The sequence below is a fragment of the Dipteris shenzhenensis genome, chromosome 9 (genome assembly GCF_047967505.1).
Source record: "Dipteris shenzhenensis isolate YYH24624 ecotype China chromosome 9, Dip_SZ_1.0, whole genome shotgun sequence".
In the NCBI taxonomy this organism is placed as follows: Eukaryota; Viridiplantae; Streptophyta; class Polypodiopsida; order Gleicheniales; family Dipteridaceae; genus Dipteris; species Dipteris shenzhenensis.
In genome coordinates, this window is record NC_141604.1 from 46752312 (window position 1) to 46773399 (window position 21088).

A 21088-nucleotide genomic window follows, 5' to 3' on the forward strand; every position below is an offset into this window, starting at 1 on the left:
TATGCCTTCATCATATTGTTCCTCTAACATTAATTATGTATCTCAGAGGAAAGCATTCTTAAAGAAGGCTAGAATGAGAGTAAAGCCCTGTAATGGTGAATATTTCATCAAGGTGAACACCAAGAAAAAGATATGTGCCTTCTGTGGAGTACCCAATCAAACTATGGAGTATTGCCACCTAAAAAGGTTTTCTCTACAATTGCTCTCCAAGAGACAAGCCCAAGAAGAGGAGACGAATAACTCACACTACATCTCCAAAGAGAATGAAGCATATCATGTGAAGAAGAGCTACATCAACAATAAAGCAAATCTTGCTGAAGGAAGAATTCCATCAACAATGAAGAATCAAATTTTGTGGTAGATTCAGATTGGGCTTTCTAGAGTCCAATATTTTGAACTTTGGTCATCACTTGGTCATGTAGTCAATTTTGAGGTTCTCTGCCTAGATTAGTACTCCAAAAAGAATGTTATGGTTATGCTTTAGTCCATATAGTCTTTGTAAATCACCTCTGGTCTCACCATATAATGTAGGCCATGTGAGTGTTTACCCCCATGGTACCTCTTACAGACATGAGAAACTAGGTCTACACAAAGGCTTATGATTAATCCTTGTACATGCAAGGAAGATAGCCATTTGGGGGGGTTCTATCCCATTTTTGTAAACCTTGACCCTTGGGCACCTTTGCTAGCATGAGATCCTAGCCATAAATTTATCCTTGACCACCATGAGATGGCTTGTGAAACTGTGACTAGATGTATCCTTGACATAGCAAGAGGCAAACCCTTGAGGGGGGGTATGTTGGGCTATGTGTGATAAAGGGCTTTCTAGGAGCATGTGTGCATCCACTAGCAGTCATATGGTTGTGTGTGTGTGTGTGTGGAAGAGGCACACTTAGTGCCATAGGCCATGACATAGGTGATGATGTAATGCAAAGGCCCCCACATGGGGTGGGTGGTGCCTATGATTGTGGAGTTCCTATGATTTAGGAGCTACCTCCATTGATGTAGGAGAGGTGCCATTGATTTAGGACACCCTCTCTTCATTTCTATAAAAGAGGGACTTCCCTCTCACAATGAATAAAACACCCATTGCTACATCTTTTGTGTTCTCACTCCTCTTGCCACAATGCATCTATTCTCCCCCATGTTCCAACACTTCTTAGTTTGCATATTCTAGATTGGCATGCCATTCCCTTGTGGCTTATTTTGAAAGAAAATGAATTTTTTATAATAATAAAAAGAAGTGGTATCATTGGTTTTTAGCGACCAAAAGAGGCTAGACTATTGTTATTGTAATCTTGACTCATCCATGCTAATAACATAGGAGAGACCCTAATTGTGTAGTGAATTTGGCCTAGGTGTGAAAGTTAGAGCACTTGACTACACAAATTCACATACCCAAGAACTAGGCGATCACCCTTCCTATTGCTACTACTCTCCCAATACTATGAGGTATCGGTCAGTGTGCTCACAATCTACTAGAAGGCTTTGCAGATAGTAAGGGTTAAGGAAAAAATATTGTTCACATATCTAGTAATATAGAGGACCAAAGGACCAATACATATAACATAAATTAAGCCTGGCCTTAATTCTAAAAAGGACATTTTTCAATCGTCTAATATAGATGACTAGATTATGCTAATTAAGTCTTCAAGGGGTCAATTATAAACATATAGTATAATAGCTTAGCTAATGGAGGGGGAATTTTTAATTACACAATTTACACACATGAGAGGATTGTGTAATTAATTTTTATATAAAGTGGAGCTTCAAATTTAACAATCAAACATGGAAAAATGTGTCATTATGTTATAATCTCTAAACTTTCTTTTTTGTAGAGAAAAGAGGGTATTTATTAATTACAAAGTTGAGTTCAAAATAGATTTTGTCTTTTATCAAAGGTGTCTTGGCATAGCATTAAAGTCTCTGCCTAAAGTAGCCTTGATTGGCAGATGATGGGGTCCCTTGACTTAGAGTAATAGGAGGGTAGACTGGAGTTCTTGCCAAAGGAGACCTTTATAGAGACATTGGATGGGGGATACTTCTATGAAAGGTTTGAGGTTTAGGACTCCCAAGGTAGTGTCTCTGCTACGGATTATTAGTTGTGGAGAGACGGTGAGGGGTGAAAAGGAGGGAAAGTACATGCCAATAATCTAAGGAGAAGGTGGAATAAAGGGGGGGTTGGGACTTGAACAAGGGAGGACAGAGGGAGAGGGTGTAGGGATGGTGGATGGGCATGGGGAGGGGGGGAGGTGGGGATGCACATTGATTGAAGGGGGAATGAAGGGGCTTCTCAACACCATTACAGAGGGGGGCTCCTTCCAAGAGAGAGATCTCGAAAGGTAACAATGAGCTCATACAAGTGAGCCTTGAGATTATGAGTTCAATTCCTAATTTCATGCAGCAAAGCATAAGTATTTACTTTTGAAGGATATTTGATCCTCTGTTAAGGAATGTACCATCAGCTCAAACAATTTGAGTGCCACAAACCATACTTTAATGTGGCTCCTCGAATAAACTAGGTGCAATGGGAGAATCCTTACGCACGATTAATTGTGCTCAAATTACACACAAAAAAAAGCTTAGATCACACAATATTGGTAAATTCCCCTAATTGAACAGAATTTGAACATGTATTCATTATTGGAGGGGTGGAAAGGCAAGGGGAGAAGTAAATAGGAGAGGAACTAATGAGGATTTCCCTCTATCATGAGAGGGAGGGGCCCTCCCCTCTTATTTGTAAGGGTAAGAATTAAAAACAAGGCTATCCCTTTAACCTTAGCTACGTCACATTTTCACCTTAGAAATTGATTGAATTTTTAAATTGAAAAGTAAAGGTATGTTCAATTGCTTCTCTCCTTACATTAAGATATGTGTGGATTGATATTTTGAGATGAAGGGCCTTTAGAATAGGAAAATGGGCAACTAATGGCGGAATGATTTCTTGAGATTAAGGGCTTTTACTATAGGAAAAGGGGAAGTATAAATGAGCAAACTTATGGATACATGGATCTAGAGTCCAATGCTGAATAAAATGGAAGGGGGCCAAGTTTTATTCATATTTCTTAGGAGGAAGCCAAGTTCTGACATTAGTGTTCCGACAGCATGGTGAAAGAGTAAATGTCATATCGTTTCGATTGAAGCCCCATATTATGGCTTGCAAGACCACTCACATGCCATATTTTTGCTTGTAGCTTTGCCACAATTGGTCCACAGTTTGCCCAAGCAAATCTTGAAAGTAGCTAACGTCCCACCCGGTGGCTAGCTTAGCATTCAGGCTCCTCACGAACCCCGCCTTCAGGCTCTCGCAATATTGCAGAAAATAAGCCGTGACATCGTAGCCTTGATTCCACGCATTGCCCTGCCCAGGCTTCACCCAGTGCCCATCAAGCGGAACAAACCCTGCCGTCAGCCGAATGTAATCGGCCATTCCTTCTATCAGCCCGCTGTCCGCAGTCCCCTGCCCGTTCCATTGCCATACATGGGTCATTTCGTGATACAGCACCCCTTTGACCTCCGTTACAACGTCCCCGCTGAAGCTGCCCACGTAGCTCTCGCTTAGATGTATAGCAGACTGATCAACACCGTCTCCCTCTGTGATCGCCACCGCACCGTTTGAAGGCACGTCGTCCACATAGAGGGTCACTTTGTTGACTTGCTTCTCGGGGATACTGGGATCTCCTCCGTAGAAAGTGTTTTGGATAAATTGACTTGCGGAGGCAAGAATATTTTGAGCTCCGGGTGATCCGATGAGCTGGTCGAACTTAATCCCGCCGGCCTCATTCTGAGCGTTGTTAACGACGACGTACTGGGTATCCGAGAAAGCTGCGGGGGAGGAGGAAATTATTAGAAGGAAGAGGTAAATGGGGAGTGAAATACGCAGCATATTGGGAGTATAAGGAAGAGAGAGAGCGAGGTTGATAGGCGCTGAAGGTATGAAAGGCTCTCTAGAGGTATGAAAATGCTCTGAAGGTAGGTAAAGGTATATTAGAAATGCTCTGAAGGCTAGGAGGTATGGAAATGCTCTGAAGCTTTTAAACACAGACACCGCGGGTGGTATTTTCGTCCATGCCACAGAAGTCATGACAGATCTTGACCAAACGCTGCACCCGTTAGAACATTGACTGGCAGACTTCTCAAAGTCGGCCTCTACTGAATTGTCGAGAGTCCAAAGTCGCAGAGAATTCACGATCAAAGTTGGAAAGATGCGAGGAAAACTTGTACGGCAACGCGCTCACACCAAGAAAGCTAAAGGGCGGCTTCACACCACCCGCCAGGACATGGAGAAGAAGTCGAGGATACGTACCTGGACCAATTGGTGAGACGGGCCCACACGTGGAGAGTAGGCCGCCCAACTCCTTCGGCAAGCAAAACAAGTGGGTACAGTCAAAGGATAACAATTGTCAAGATGATTGGATGATTACTTTGCAACACCTGTGATGGAAGCCTGTGCATAAGAAAGTTCTAATGATTTGCAAACTGTGTGACTCTGTGCGTACGAGAGAGAGAGAGAGAGAGAGAGAGAGAGAGAGAGAGACCAAAATGGAAGGGGGCCACTTGGCAAGAAACTGTACGGGACACTTTTTTACAAAAGTGTAACTATAGCGCTGCCTCGAAGGCAGTGCTAACAAAAATAAAAGGCAGCAAACACGCTGCTTGGAGATGGAACCTCTGCCAATTGCTCATTAACTATTCCCTCGGCCACTAAACCAATCACGTTTTCATGTAGAAATGGGGTGCTGCCTTTACTTATATCATGATCACCAGGTGCTACCGGGTGGTGTGAACGACCTCCTCGGCAACCATACTCCCCTCCATTTTCCTCCTCCTTGTCCAAGCGCATGGTGTCAACCCCACCTAAGTCCCTTGCCTTGAAAAACATGACTTCTTCAAAAGGCCTCTTGGAGGCCTTTCTCCCTTTCCATTAGGAAAAAAGGGAGCTCATTTTGGGGCCTTTTACGGTTTGGAAAAATAAGCTCTCAACCAATCAATAGAAGGCCAACGTAACGTTGAAAATTCACGAAAATAAGAGAAAATAGAAAAAAGAAACAATACTTTATGTAAGTACAAGCGTGCTACATTAATGAGGAGATTGGTTTTTTATTCTTAGAAGATCTTTGGACAAGAAGATAGAATCTAAACTGACATTTTATCTGACAAGATCCTTCCCGCTTCCACCTTCCTTTGAATTTTCAAATGTTGTGCCGCCTTTCGTGCGAAAGGTCTACCATTCTACACCATTGCCTCATTGTGCAACAGCCTTTCTTTTCCAAAACTGCTCCCTTGATCCTGTTTGGCGTAGAGTAAGATGTTTCTCGTCAACTGTCTGTTTGCCCACTTTCTCTTTCTTGAAACTTCAAATTGTTATCTTAGTTACATTACTTTGCTATTGTTACAGATTCAGAAAATCTCCATGGTGAACCAAAACCACGGCCGTTCTTGTGGAAGACGCTCTGTGGATGATAATGCTACGAAGGCAAAATTATACCAAACATCCTTACCCCGTCGACCTGCTTCTTCTATTTCGTCGGTAGAGAATTCAAGTACAGTCAAAACAGAAGGAACTTGGGAAAGGTTTAGTGTTTCGAAAGGAGCATGGGTGCTCATGCAACCTAGCAAAAGAAAAAGACCCCAGACAAAAAACATTTTCTTGGCATCGTGGAAGGGAAGAGTACGAGATTTTAAAATCACCAAAGGGAAGATATCCATGAAAGAAGTTTTGATTCAGCACGTGTACATGCATAAAGAACTTGTCTTGCGAGACTATCCAAAAAATCTTCCGCAACACAGGCCTAATTGTATATTTTTCTATTGTGGTTTTTTCCTTCATGAGGTGTATGGATTTTTAAGATGAAGCTTTCTCTCTTAACTTATTGACATTCTTGTGTTTTTTTATTTCAGATTTATATCCTTCATCGTATGAGACATGGCAAAACATCGATTGTATTCTGGGATTTATAGATGTTCTGCATGGATCGATAGGAGAACAACAATACCAAGGTCGATGTGCAACAGAGCTAGCTCAATCGGGTATATTTTTTACTGATCATTTTTATCAGTTGCTGGACAAAGCTAACACACATGGTGTATTAATAAAACAAGACCTTTCGGCGTGGAATTCGGTGGATTGGCCTCACCCACATTCTAGTGTTACAGAGGCATATAGGGCGAAGCTTTTTACAGAAGTACAGAAAGCTCTGAGGCCCAATATTGCCACTAGGATAGTAAAAATTTCTTTGTGCATGCCTCTCACAGTTTTTGTAGACTTCTTTAATACCTTTCCAGTAAAGGTTTCAAAAACAATGTTCACAGTTAAAGCAACAAATTCGGCATGCATGCCATAATTTTTGGATAAAGGTTGGGATAAGAAGACATGTAGTTCAGTGTTTTGTGAGGTGGTCCAACCTTCTATGCAACTGAAGTACATGGTTGCATCACAAAATTTTATTTTCTCTTTTTATTACAAGCGCAGTCGAATGCTAGGCACAAAGCTTGTCCCAATGGACCAAGATGAAGAGTCGTTTGGTGCACAAAATAAACTTATTGATATTGATGTTGTTGAGAATGGTGATGTGGTAGCCAATATCTCGTTAAGAGAATGTTGCTCCCTAGCTCAATTGCGCAGTGACATTCTATTTGAGACTGAAGGTTCTATCTCAAACGACTTTTTATTTATCTACAAGAACAGAAAGGTACACCATCTGATTTATCCTAGTCTCTATAAGCATTGCTATTAGTTTAATTTACCACTCTAATTCATATTGCTTTTTTGCAGTTACTCAGAAGAAGAGAGAGCTCAATTTAATGCAAAGACATAGAAAATTTTAAAATTGAGATAACACAGACTCCATAAAGAAAGGTTTTGTATTCAATCAAGTAAGATTTTGTACAGAATTGTTTAGCTGAATCTGTAGAACATATTTCTAACATCCATTTTCTATTTATGTACAGTTTCATCCAGAGGCTGCTCTACATTTTCTGGAGGATCTTCTCTCTGCTGCTCCATCCTGTCCGTGCTCCATCTGGTCTCCTCCACTGCCCCAGAAGCCTCTCTTTGCTGCTTCTCCACCTTCTCCTCAACATCAGCAGCAGGTCTTTGCTCCTGTGTCTGCTCCTCCTCAGCACTCTGTGATTGCTCCTGTGGCTTCTGGTCCTCAACATTAGGTGCTTCATATGTGGGATCAAGGTGTATGACACCTTCTTGTACTTTAGAGCTTTCACCCAGCTCCACAGTAGCTGCTACAATAGGTTTGGGGGAGGCATAGCTCAAAAACCTCCAAATTGTATGAGCTCTAAAATTATGTACATAGTTGGGGCTGAAGCTATCCTCTTTCATCTGCAATGGCAGAGGATAATTTAGAACACTTTGTATCATTATGAATTATCTTCAAGCTAAATGAAAAGTATTTTTCCTTACCAGATCTGGCTGTTCCTTTTCAAAGTAGCTTGAAAGTATATATTTTGCATTGATCAGCACCCTCCATCCACAACTACTTGAATCATTTTGTTGTGGTGTCTGTACAGTTAGAAAAAAATGTTAGAAACTGTGAGCATCAGCACAAAACAAAATTATTCAATAAGTTCAAAGACATAGCATTTAATAGACTTTTTACCTCCAGACTTAATGGCTCTATTGAATCCAACAGAGAGACATTTGGAGGACAATGATCCAATGCATCTAATAGCCTTCTAATACAACTGCAATATGTATAATTTAGTTAGTATGGTATCAAAATAATGAAGTTTTGAGTTCAAAAAGCACACACAGCACTTACAATTTCAGCTCTCTGTGTGTGTTTTTTAGAGAGTTGAATAGAAAGCATTGCTTCTGCTGGATGTCAATAGACACAAAACTCCAGTGGTCACTGCATAAGGAAAAAAGCATAAGAAAATGAAAGGCTACAAGAGTTCCCAATATTAAAGAAGAATCTTAAAAGAAGTAGTCACCCACATACCTGCTATGATATGGAAGTAGCAAAAGTCTCCTTTGCGTCTCTTAATCTAGAAGAAATGGCTGGATCAACAATATGGACTGTATGTTGTACAGAGGGGTGAAGCCAGCTTCTCATCATGCTGCATAGGATCAGAACATAATTAGGGTAGGTTATAAAAGAGTTACAAGGAGGATTGATTTGCAAAAAATGTAAAATTTAAAGACACTTACTAGAGCATCGCAAGAATGATAGTATCTGAGCAATACTCATTCTTGTTAGCCAATGCTGCTAAGCATTGTTTTGTCAAATCAAAATCATTGACTGAAACTTCATCCTCAATATGTACAACTACATCAGGGCCCAGCTCCTTCAACCTTCTATGTATGTGTAGCTCCTTCTTTCCAGTCTCCACATCTATAACAGATTTTGTTTCTTTTATTTGCTGCTTCAGTGAGTCCTCATAAGCAACCTTCCCTCTGGTGTTCTTTGAGTGTGTTACCTCAACAACCTTTACCTCATCAACCTTCACCTTCCTTGTAGGTGGAATTAGCAATATATCTCTCATTTTGATGTCCTGCCATTCCACAAGATGAACCAGCTTGTCATATCTCCATCTCACTCTAGACAAAGTGTTGAAATCTTTGGCCATCAAAGTCACCCTGTGAGCATGGGCTGCTACAAGCATTGCATCCTCAAAATATTTCTCCAGGTAATCCTCTGCCATTTCCTGCAAGGAAAGAATGGCAGTTCTATTCCACCTGAACCCAAGGTTCCAACTGTCACAAATTTCTCTCACCAGTCTTTGAAAGGGTGCTTTGGGTATTGCAAAACCTATGGCTTTCTGTTGCCTCCTTATCTCCCTTAGCACACCTGCACCCTTATTCAATCTTTTGGCCTTTTGCTTGAGCAAGCTCATTGGCTTACCCTTCCTGCCATGTGAAGCTCTTCCCTTTGGAGGCACACTAAACTTCTTGGAACCTGTCCCAGCTGCTGTTGCTGCAAGACCTGGTCCTTTGCCAACTTGCCTTGCAGTTGATTTGGTTCTTGCCATCACTCTGAAAAACTACATACAAAGGATTGGAAAGAGATCACAGACATGAAGAACATGTTCTAACAAAGAAAAGGCAATCACAGGGGTGGAAGAAGCCAAATAGAGAAATTTGCAATAAAATGCGATATGAGCAGTTTGGAATTTCAAACAGGTCCACATCGCATTTTGCTGCAAATTTTTTAAATGAAATGCTGGTGCACTCCTACAGTGATTTCTATGTTTCTCCAACCAAATACAGTATGAATGGAGGTTATGCAAGAAGATCACATGCAAATATCACACTTGAAGATCTGCATTCCTTCAGTGATTTCTCTGTCTTAGTTTGAGCCTATGCATTTCCATACAGGAGTAATTTTTCTATTTTAGGCAAGAAGATTGCAGAGACTAAGGGGAGTCACAAAACCAGAACATGTTCTCACAAAGAAAAGGCAATCACAGGGGTGGAAGAAGAAGATCACATGCAAATATCACACTTGAAGATCTGCATTCCTACAGTGATTTCTCTGTCTTGGTTTGAGTCTATGCATTTCCATACAGGATGTATTTTTTCTATTTTAGGCAAAAAGATTGCAGAGACTAAGGGGAGAACCCATTGTTACTGACCTAGAATCTATCTGTGGATGTGCTGTGCTGCTGAGGAGTAATCTGTGCTGAGGATGATTCTGTGCTGCTGGACAAGATGCTGATGCTACAGAGTATGGAGGTAGGGAGGCAAAAGAGCAGAGACTGGAGGGCAAGAGTTCTAAAACAGGATACCACAAAGAAGTGTAAATAGAATTAAAGAATCACTAAATCCCACACGTGTGGAATCTAGTCGTTTTTCACACGTGTGGATGGGACCCAGATCTCTTGGAGTTTGAAATTTGGCACGTGTGAAAGTACACTTTATTCCTTGGAACTTGTGCCATTCATGATTTCATCATCAATACCACAACCACTTTTCCCTCCCCTGGATTCCAATCTCTCATCCCTGCCACGACTCTCTCCTGATCCTTTCTCTCTGATCCTTTCCTACCCAGTACACTCCATCCAGACTGCAACCTACCTGAAGACAGTACTGCCAGATCTCCAGGTTACCTAGAGTGCAAAGTTCAAGCTAGAGAAAGAGCAGGAGATTTACCAGTGCAACTCAATCAGCATGGAAAAGGAAAAAAAAGGTCAGAGTTCTAGTTTGGTTTCAATGTTTTTCAACATTTATTTCTTCCATCCATTGGATTTTTGATGTCCCAATGTCTTCACTCAGCTCCATCCTTCTTCCACAATGTGGTAAATCACCCAGAAATTAGATTGTAGGTTGATATGAATAGAAACAATAAATTTGCAACAAAATGCGAGGAGAGTGGTTTATAATTCTCTAAACATCCCATATCGCATTTTGCTGCAAATTCCTGTTGTGGACTCCTTGCTCATGAAAAGTTTCACTCATTCCATTATTTCTCTTGCATATGAGATCATAGTGTCCAGGAATCACTGAGATGAACCAAGTGCTTGATTTGACATGCACATGAACAGAACTTGAGAATTTGCAACAAAATGCGAGGAGAGTGGTTTATAGTTCTCTAAACAGCCCATATCGCATTTTGCTGCAAATTCCTGTTGTTGACACATTCCTCATGAATAGTTTCACTCATTCCATTATTTCTCTTGCATATGAGATCATAGTGTCCAGGAATCACTGAGATGAACCAAGTGCTTGATTTGACATGCACATGAACAGAATTTGAGAATTTGCAACAAAATGTGAGGAGAGTGGTTTACAATTCTCTAAACAGCCCATATCGCATTTTGCTGCAAATTCCTGTGTATTATTTGTTTCTCACTTCTACCTCATTAATTTGCTATCTTTAGCCCTGTGGAAATCTTCCTTGCTCCCAGGCCCCACCTTTCAAGAGGAAGCTGGACTTTTCTGCTGCTATTATTAGACCACAGCAATCACCAGGTGAGTGATGAGATGTCATGAAGGAATTATCTGGTGATATACAATGCATTCACTGATTGCATATGTCAGCATATAGAATTCATAGTATATAAGCATTTGAACAGGCAAAAAGAAGAGGCTGGAGCAGAGTGCTGATTCTTCCATCAAAAAACAAATGGAACCAGAAGAGGACAGTTCTCTAGATTTGCTCATATTTGAGTTTCTTCACAAATGCAAGGCTCAGAGTAACTTCCATTTATACCACAGTATTTTCAACATGGAGTTCACAATGAGCTCTGTACTGGAGCAGCACAAAGATTTTCTTTCAGACTATTGGGATGCCTTCAAAGAACTGACAGAGGCAGGAAGAATTGTGGGAGGAGAAAAGGTTTTTGTGCACCTTAATCATATTGTCTCCAATGACAGGCTGAGGTACCATGTGAACAGAAGATTTGACAGCCTGCCTGATCACTATAAATTCAACTATACTTTGCACACCAGAAAGTGCAGAGTGCTGGAGGAGAGCATGGCATTTCTTATGTACATTGTCTTCAGTCAGGAGTCTTTGGATGAACAAGGGCAGGAAATAGAAGAAGAAGACACATCTGAAGCTTCTGAAAAGGAAGATGTTTCTTTGGTCTCTGAAATGGCAGAGCAAGAAGAAGATATCAACCTTCAGGATGAGGGGCTGCAAGTGGCTGCTCTTGACCTTGTTCAACTGAGGAAAAAAACTCTGAGGGGAGCAGAGCCAGTTGAAGATTTTGATGTTCAGAGCAGCAACTATGCAGTGCCCATGCTTCCAGGTGTGTTGATTGGTGGAATGGATTATGTTTTCCTCCATGATATAGAGTGTATGTTTGATTTGAGGGAGGACTATGCCATTTCCCTTATTGCCCAGGCTTCAAGGCTTGACAAGGAGGTTGGCATAGAGGATGACCATTCACTACTGGCTTTGGAAACAATGTTTGATCCTGTAGAGGCCCTTTCATTTTGTTTCAAAGAGGCTGAAAAGTTCCAAGAGCCAGATGAAGCTGCCTTCCAGCTCACACAGGAAGCTATGAATCTCTCAGCACTATACACAGAAAAGACTAGAGAAGAGGCTGGACAAGAAGGGAGAGGGATAAATCTTTGGAAAGATGAACTGCTTGTTGCTGATGAAAATGAGAAGGTACTTCAAATCATATACTTTGACTTCTGCTTAACTTTAGTTTTGTAGGTTGTGTATTGTCTCACTCCAATCCTTTGATATGTTGCAGCTACAAATTGAGGATAACACATTCCTCCAGAGATCAAGTGGAAGCAGGCAGGTTGGGTTTCGCAAAATGTCAGGCCTAGCTCATTATATTCATGATCTAGGCAGTGCCAAGATCTTGATTTACCATAGGCAGTTGAGCAACAATGGAGAAGCCATTGTTTACTTCCTAAAATGTTTGTCCAGGGCTTTAGGTGGACATGCTCTTTCATGGCAAAAGGAAAAGATCATTTTGATAGAGAGGTTGTCTGCCATAGATATATTTGGAGATTATGTGAATAAGCAGGCCTCTAGGGCCGCTTACTTTTTGTCTTACACTTCTTATGCATTAGCATGTGGTGTTAAGGACCCCAAATATCTAGAGGGCTATGGAAAACACCAGCTCGTAAGGTTTCGAGAGCCACCCATGATTGCATCAGGCCACACAGTCCAAGAAGAGGAACAGGTGGAGAGAGCTGAAGAAAAAGATAAAGAGACAGTCGACATCAAGCCAATAAAGAAGAAAAAGACTCCAATCAAGATCAAAAAGAGAGTTCCGATCGGCAGGCCCTGGGAGAAATAGGATTTAGTCATCGAATATAGCACAAACATTATATTAAATTTGAACTGATTTGTATAAAGTCTTTGATATCTGGTATGATCTTGTATAAATGATTAATAAGTTGATGATGAAATGATTTGTACATTTACATAGAGTGGTGTCGTTAAATATTAAATGAACAATATATTGAAATTGTAAACAAATTGTATTAAGTTCAGATCATATGTTTCACATTGAAATTTTTTTCATGCATAACACCAAGAGTCACTTGTTCCACTAAAAAAATTTCTATTGAATGAGTTTGAAAACATGTGGACATAACACCAATAAGTTACAAATGAGTCCTATTCATGTTTACTTGTCCATTTATGGTTTCTAAATATCTTCGATTCCCTCCATTGTCTATGTCTCCTGCTGCAATTGAATTGTCTAGAGCTTGTCTTCGTCTTTGAATTGAATTGTCTAGAGCTTGTCTTCGTCTTTGCTTTTGGGCTAGAAGAAAAGCAAGCTTGATTTTGGAGCTAGCAACTTTTCTTTTAGCATGCAGCCTCTGTAGTATGCCTCGGTAAAACCATTGGAAGACTTCCTTCAGACTATTCGCCTTCTGACTCCCTCCATAGTGTTGTGTGTGTCTAAAAAATGCATTACGTGCCATGTAGTGAGACTTCTCCATGCCTTGGGTAGACCAAATAGCTAGGCATCCATACTTTTTGACAAAATAGGGAAGGTGGTTGTATATGATATGCTGTAAGACATAAGAATGCATAGTAAGTAATAAAAAAAAAGAAGATCACACTTAAGTAAAAGAAAAAGACATAACCTTACCATGTAGTGAGTTATATTGCAGGTTGTCCACGCGTCTTTCATTGACTTTCCAAAATGTTTAATTGCCTCCTCAAAGTTCTTGTAATCACTCTTTGTCCATGTTACTTTGTCACAGAACATGAAGAGTTGATCAAGAGACCTCCACACCTCTGCCTTCCTATTTCGTGCTTCCCCATCTGCCTCATGATCTTTCACAGCATTATGGACTTGCTTCCACAATCCATAATTAATCTTTGAAACTGCTCTACCTTGCCTTACTTGCTTACTGTGTTTGGGTCGAGACAAGAATCTTCTTGCCTTAACACCACCAATAGAGGGCTTGATTGGTACCTCCTTGCCATTGGTAGACTTTTTAAAATCCTTTGTGATTTGAACATCTCCTCCATGCAGACCTATATCGGGGATAACACTTTTTCCAATGCTTGAAGAGCATCCTTTCTATTTTTTTCGGGACGGAGTTTCCAAGCAAATCCAATATATAAAAATACCAATTTCTCAATAATTCGACATAGACCATGCAATGTGCAGATGTGAACATTACATAGTGGAATGTCCAGAATGGCCTTGAAGTCAGGGTCAACTTTATCTCTATTAGGTGCTCTCTTCCACCATTTTGAATCCATTACTTGAGCTGATTCTTTGCAGTAAAGACAAGGAGACTTTGAGTTGCCTCCTTTACTAATGTTATACATGCACTTAAGTGTTTTAAGATCCCCGGCCATGTGCCACTCTACTTGAAAATCACCTTTTCCTGCAACATGGAGATTCTCGCCTTGCACTTGTCTTTTGATTATTGTTGGTATTTCCGTGTGATGAAACACCCAATCTAGTGTTTCATGGTCTTCGGTCTTCACCTGTGAGATTATAGAAAACAAAAGTATTACTATATCAGATTTGAAAACAATGACCAAAATCAAGTATAAAACAACCCATGATCATACCTGGAACGAGCCTAACCACCATATGTGTTTCTCTGACTGCACACTAAAATACTTCGAACTCGCTTCAGTCAATGATGTATCAATCGCTCCATTCATCAATGTAATAGTAACTCTTTCCATTTTCTTTTCCTTTACAACCTCACACTCATCCAGTTTGATAACAAATTTCAAAATGCCTTTGCACTCCTTAAATGTTATTCCATAAAACTCGACCATTCTTTTTTGAAGTTGTTGCAGATCTAAAAATATATTGTTCCAAGGATCATACACAGTGGTTCCTTTAACACCATGAAATATTTCTTCAATATGGATATATTGCCCAATAAATTCATCTATACTTTCATTCAAATGACCTCTTATCCTCCACACGGTTGCTGGATTTGGCAGTAAAACTCGTTTAATCCTTTGATCTTTCAAAGTTGAGGATATCGCATGGAAAATCGAACTATATCCCTTCCTGCTAACTCCACTAACATCAAGAGCCTCTTGGATTATAGTGCCATCAACTTGATTATTGGATACAAAGTTCTCTACAACATTGCGTTTGACTGTTTTGTATTTTTTTTCCTCAATCAAACCTTTTGCTACACCGCAAGAAAGCAATCCTTTCATTTGTTTAACAGGAAGAAGGTTCGGGTCCATATTTTCTTTTGCAGGCTCCAATAATTTCCTGTAATAACAACACAATATGACTATATTATTCAGCACCTCCATTCTTATTTTGCGACAATCAACGAAATAGATATAGTCTGGAAGAGAGCCTTTTTGAGTATACAAAATGATAAATTTCAATCTAACCTTGCTTCCTGAATTCGTCGCTTGCATCCACCAGTCCCAGCCTTCAAATTTGCAATGTTTTTAATCTTCCTGCTACGCTGTCTGTCTCCAAGCACGGTTCTCTTCTTTCTTGCTCTTGTCAACTCTTTTTTACTCTTTGAATGCTCCTCAATTTCATTCTGCAACTGCTGCTCCAATTTTGCACGAATGGCTATCTCCTCCATCTTGGCCCCCTTTTCTTGTAGGTACATCATTTTATACGTTTCCGCAAATGCAAACTGCACTGAAATATAACCAAGAAGTCCATTTTGTCCATCGCCGGCAAACCTCAGTAATGTGGTGGGATTGACAAATGGAGGTGTAGAGTTTTTTACTGGCTTATTTCTGGTGTCAAAGAGGTCAAATTGTGCATGTTTCAAAAGTTTTGTTTTGTTCCAATGAATTTATACCCCTCTAGCAACAAAGTTCAAGTTTTGTTTTGTTCCAAGGAATTTGTACCAATGGAGTAGAGTAACAATGGTCATCCATAGGTCAAATATTTGAACATCAGTCATTTGTAGTTTTTTCAGAGATGTGCCTATTTGTATTGGGTCCTCTTCATGTAAGAATACAATTTGTACATATAACGTTATTTTAAATTTCTCCCAATGTTGAATGCATAGTTCTACTTAAATTTTCCCATTAAAAAAAAACATTATGGTTGGTCCTTGTAGCTAGAGATCAAGGTGGCTGTAAGAGTTGTACACCAAACAATCTTTAATGCCATGCCATGAGCTATAGAAAAAATTCAATAAAAGCTCGCAAAACTTGCAAAAACTTACTCGCAAATTGCCAAGCCCCGATCGCTACCATTGATTGGCTTCTTTATGTTGCCCTAAATAGGCCTTTCTTGTGATTCAGGGTCACACTGCTCCAACTATTGGTGTTGATTACTAGCCTTCTAATGGTCTCGATCCAAGCTAACTTTACGTGACTTGCATGCATGGTATTAGCCCAAGGTCATTGAGATAACTCGAGGTCAACACATATGCAAATTTGTGTGTTTCTACTTCAAAGTTCTACCAAAACCCTAAACCCTAACATCTACACAAGTCCTATGATATCATGAATTGAGACTTTGGTGCAATGGATAATTCATGACATTACTGTTCTAACCCCTAGGTTTTGGTGTAATTAATTTGCATGTATGAATTATCTCAAAATGTAGGGTTCACCTATATTCATTCGTCCACTATTTTTCATGACTTATAGTAATTTTGATGCAATCATTTGATTCATGAGAGATCATATGCAAGCAATGATTTGATTCATGAATTATTTGATCATATGCAAGCTTATTTGATTCATGAAAGATCATATGCAATGATTTGATTCATGAATTATTTGATCATATGCAAGCTTATATGTTTCTACCTCTAAGTTCTACCTGAACCATTTTAAATTTGCATATGATTAAAAATAGAAGTGCAATCATGACATTTTTTATACCCCACAAAATCTATAGATCAGACACAGCAATGGTGCCATAATCACAACTCTAAGCATTTAAAAATACCTACACATTGGCATTTAAGCTGCTAAGCAATTCTCTAAACACCTAAAATAATGATGCTTTCTTGATCCATCCAATGTAAGGATTGGATAGAGTAGCCATGCCATCCTGGAAGCCCTAGACCAGTGTGAGGAACTTTTCAGGTCATCTCTCCACCGGCCAAAAAATCAACGCACACTCGCAAGCTATCTAAGAATACTGGTGGTATAAGCCTAAATATCATCGATATATATGATAGTTATACCGTCAGTATGTAGGTTTATATTGATACTGATTTTATAAATATACCAGTGGTATATGGGGTTATATTGATGTTTTAATTCCCAGTTAATAGGTCATCACCAAATATGCCATAATTTCCCATTGCTAATGTGATATCATAATTTTGTTAGGTGATGACATAAAACTTTACATAGTCATGTGATTTGGTAATCCCTAGATGACTTCAATAGGAACTAGCTAGGTGAGTTTGAGAAAGGGCTCAATTGGCTTTGTGGAGTTAAATCTCATCCAAGATAAACTTAGCTATGCTAATCTATGCTACACCAACCATCACAATGATGAGAAATCATGATTTCTTTTCTTAGTTCTTTGTAATGTGTTGGGGTTAGTATGTGTCGATAAAGAGGCTTTCATATGAAAAACAAGTGGTTTTGAACAAGGAGATCAAAACTATCAAATGCAAGTGCCAAAATTTGTGTGTAATCAAACAAGCATGTGGAGCTCAAAAAATGGGTTATTTTCAGTTCTAGACTACCTCCAGATTCTTCCTGGATCAAAAGTTGTGGCTTGATCAACAAGAGGGGTCAAAAGGGTGATGTGGTAGTCAGGTGCACATGTAGTGTCTATCTATGTAGAGCAATACTTGCAAAGAAAATGAAGATGTGGTAGGTGTGGTAAACATGGAAAGCGCACAGTGTTCCTTGTAGTCCAGGTAACCGCACCAAGCTGGCACTATGTGTGCCACATGGCATTGATGATATGGAAATTTTGATGTGGACTGTGCTGATGCCCTATGATGTGGTAATGATGATATGGACTACTATGTATACTAATGATGTGGCATTGTGGGTTATTAATGACATGCAAATTTGCTCATGTGATAAATTGTGACCTAGGCCATGTCCTATGGGTGTGTGGAGTACCCTAGGATCTTGCTATTTGCACCTAGAAAGCTTGCCATGCGGCCTTATCTTTTGAGAAAGAAGGAGAATCGGTCAATGTTCCATAGGGATCCAACTAATTGAGAGTCTTTCACTGAGGAGTCATATGGAAATGGTGACACACCATAGGTTTTTGATAAAGGACTCAAGTGGAAAACATATGCTATTGAAGATGGCTATCTGCTCTATGAGGTAGAGTATGTGTCACGAATAATAACAACATTAGGCACTAAATTCTTTTTGAATGTCATGATAGTTCGAGTGCTGGACACCCGGGAATTCAGAAGACATATGTGCTTCTGAAAAGACAATTCTTTTGGCTTGGAATAAGTAAGGACGTCCAAGATTATGTATTGAAATGCCAAAAATGCCACGTCAATAAGGCTGAACGCCTTAAGGTAGGAGGTCTCCTACACCCATTGGAGATTCCATCTGGCAAATGGGAAATCATCTCCATGGATTTCATTGTGGGATTACCTAGGACACAGAGGGGGCACAACTCCATGTGGGTAATTATGGATCGGTTGACCAAGATGGTTCATTTTATTCCTGTTAATGAAGATGTTAAAACTCCAAAATTAGCTAGGCTATTTGTGGAGCATATCTATAGAGTGTATGGGCTACCGGCCGGTATTGTTAGTGATTGGGATAGCAAATTTAACAGCCATTTTTGGAGGGTTTTGTTTAAGAGGTTAGAAACTTCATTGAATATGAGCATCGCGGATCATCCACAGAGTGATGGTGAAACTAAAAGTCAATCAGATTATTGAGAATATGCTTCGAGCATATGTAAGTAAACAACAAACTAATTAGAAACAATATCTGCCCATATGAGAATTTGCATATAACAGTGCCAAACATTCAGCTACAGGTTTTAGTCCATTCATGATGATGTATGGATTTCAACCAAGAGTCCCAATGACGGGACTCGAAAAGAGAAGGTTCAAGTGGCCAAAGACTTTCTTGAAGATATGAATCAAACACTTAAATTAGCTAAACATAGCATAAGAAGAGCTCAAGATAGAGCAAGAAGTTATGTAAACCCCCACTGTAGAAGGTCAGAGTTTGAAGTAAATGAGAGAGTCTACCTCAAGGTACCTGAATCTTTAGAATCTCTAAAGACAGGTAAATGTCTGAATTAGCTGTCTCCTAGGTATTGTGGACCATTCACAATACTTAAGAGGATTGAAGAACGTGCTTACAAATTAGCCTTCCCTGAGGGATGTAGAGTACATCTAGTTTTTCATGTTAGTAGGCTAAAAAGAAAATTAGGAGATGATGATAATCTCATTAGAAATGAAGTCCTAGTTGAACTCATTGAACCTGCATCTTTACCACACGAACCCGAAAGAATTTTAGATAGAAAAGAAAAAAGAACATGACATACAATATGGCAAGAATGTTTGGTTAAGTTGGAAAGATAGACATGAAGAGAGTTCAACACGGGAAAGGGTAAGCAATCTCAAGAGGAGGTTTCCCAATCTTGTTTTCGAGGACGTAAACCATTCTTAAGGGGAAGGGAATGTTATGTCAACCATAATGGCATAAAGCTGAGGGAGAAGACCAAGAGGGCTTGATAGTGTGACAGTGGACATGCAAATTAATACCTAGGCAAAATAGATCTAGCATTAAGAGGGATGCCAAGAAAGGTTAAAAGAGTAAGGGCCTTGGAAATGACACTTGGCATCATAAGAAGTCCACATGGCATGCACTGGGTTCAAGGGAGACCTCCAGAGAGAGGCTCCACAAAGGAAACATTAGAAATAAGGGAGCACCATGGCTAGGTGCAGAACTAGAAAAGCCCTCGGAGGTGTATCAGAGAGAGAGATTTATTTAAATAGGCCAAAGCACTAAATAATTGAGTTGTTTTCTAGGTTACTTTAAGGGATATAATATATAATATTGCAAAGTCAATGTAGCAATAGTCTTGAATCCATTCCCTCTTCCATTTACTCCAACTTTCTCTTGAATGCAATTGATGTCCTCTTACTTGGATGAGTTTACTGGTTCTAATCAAGTTTGATGGCATCTGAATATAAAGAGAAGATAATCTTTATCAGAAAGTTGGGAGCCTTTGCTTCTAGCATTATGAATTTTGATCTAAAAAATGCCTTGGCAACCTTTCAGAGAATGGTGATGAGTTTTTTCAAGATTTTTTGCAAACATTCATGCATGTTTTCATAAGTGATTTTAGTATGATTCGGTAATAAGAATAAGCACTTGCAGCATTTAAGCGTCTCTCTCACTTGCTCTGCTAATTAGCTACTAAGTCTTAACCCAACGTAGTGTGGGATTTGTGTTAAGAGTGGTTGATCTTAGGTCACATTATCTCATCAGAAGTTAATCTGGCTAAAGTGGTGGTCATTCGAGTGGCTCTAGTTTTGCAAACAAAGCATAGCACTTATTTGAAAATCTTGACATGTTTATGATTTTTGGAAAGTGTTAAGATACAATCTCGATTAAGCTTTAGGACTACCCTAATCTAAGGGCTTTAAAAAATGTTTTCCATGGGGTTGATGTGTTTGGTTTCAATTGGTTGGTTATAGCCAATGCAGTGGTGGGCGTGGCTAATTTCTATGATCGTGATGGGGTCATGATGGTTGAGGCAGGCCACTATGCCTATAACAATTTTAACCATCCTGATGGTTGACGTATGCCACTTTTCTGCATGCAATGCCGCATGTTTCACATCACCAACTAGCACCATGGTTACAATATATAACTATAGACTTTATGCCTGCATAGGTTGACATGGCCATCGCAATGGTTGACTTGGTCCTCACTTGGTTCATGCAAGTGTGTTGCAATAATCGTGATAAAATTGGCATGGTCCTATGTATTCCACCAAGAATCTTGTTCATGGCTTCAAAGATGTGCGGGCAATGCTACGTGTAAAACCAACATGGTGATCATACTAGATTAAATATAGCATCTAAGTCCATGTGGCATGTCACTGATGTATCGTTAGCATTGGCGCAATGAAGGACTCTATAGCGAGATAACGATTTAGTCTGGCAAAAATTTCATTGTGGTAAGAATTAGGGCCTTGCCTTCCACACCGCAAAAAAAAAAAGCCGATGAGCATGTGGGCTATATTCCATGTCATCGCAACCCACCATAGATTTCGTAATTTC

The 21088-nt window shown here is 39.7% G+C and overlaps 1 protein-coding gene across 1 annotated transcript; it reads right to left on the minus strand.

Moving 5' to 3' along the window:
* Positions 1-3057: 3057 nt before the first annotated feature.
* Positions 3058-4020, minus strand: LOC147898737 (uncharacterized). The gene has a single exon (XM_087379629.1). The coding sequence runs from the start codon at positions 3884-3886 to the stop codon at positions 3170-3172; it is 717 nt and encodes a 238-aa protein (XP_087235755.1). The 5' UTR covers positions 3887-4020; the 3' UTR covers positions 3058-3169.
* Between the last annotated feature and the right edge of the window lie 17068 nt (positions 4021-21088).

What these genes read in the sequence shown, in the direction of transcription:
- LOC147898737 (XM_087379629.1), bottom strand. Translation starts at nt 3,886, where the DNA reads ATGCTGCGTATTTCACTCCCCATTTACCTCTTCCTTCTAATAATTTCC.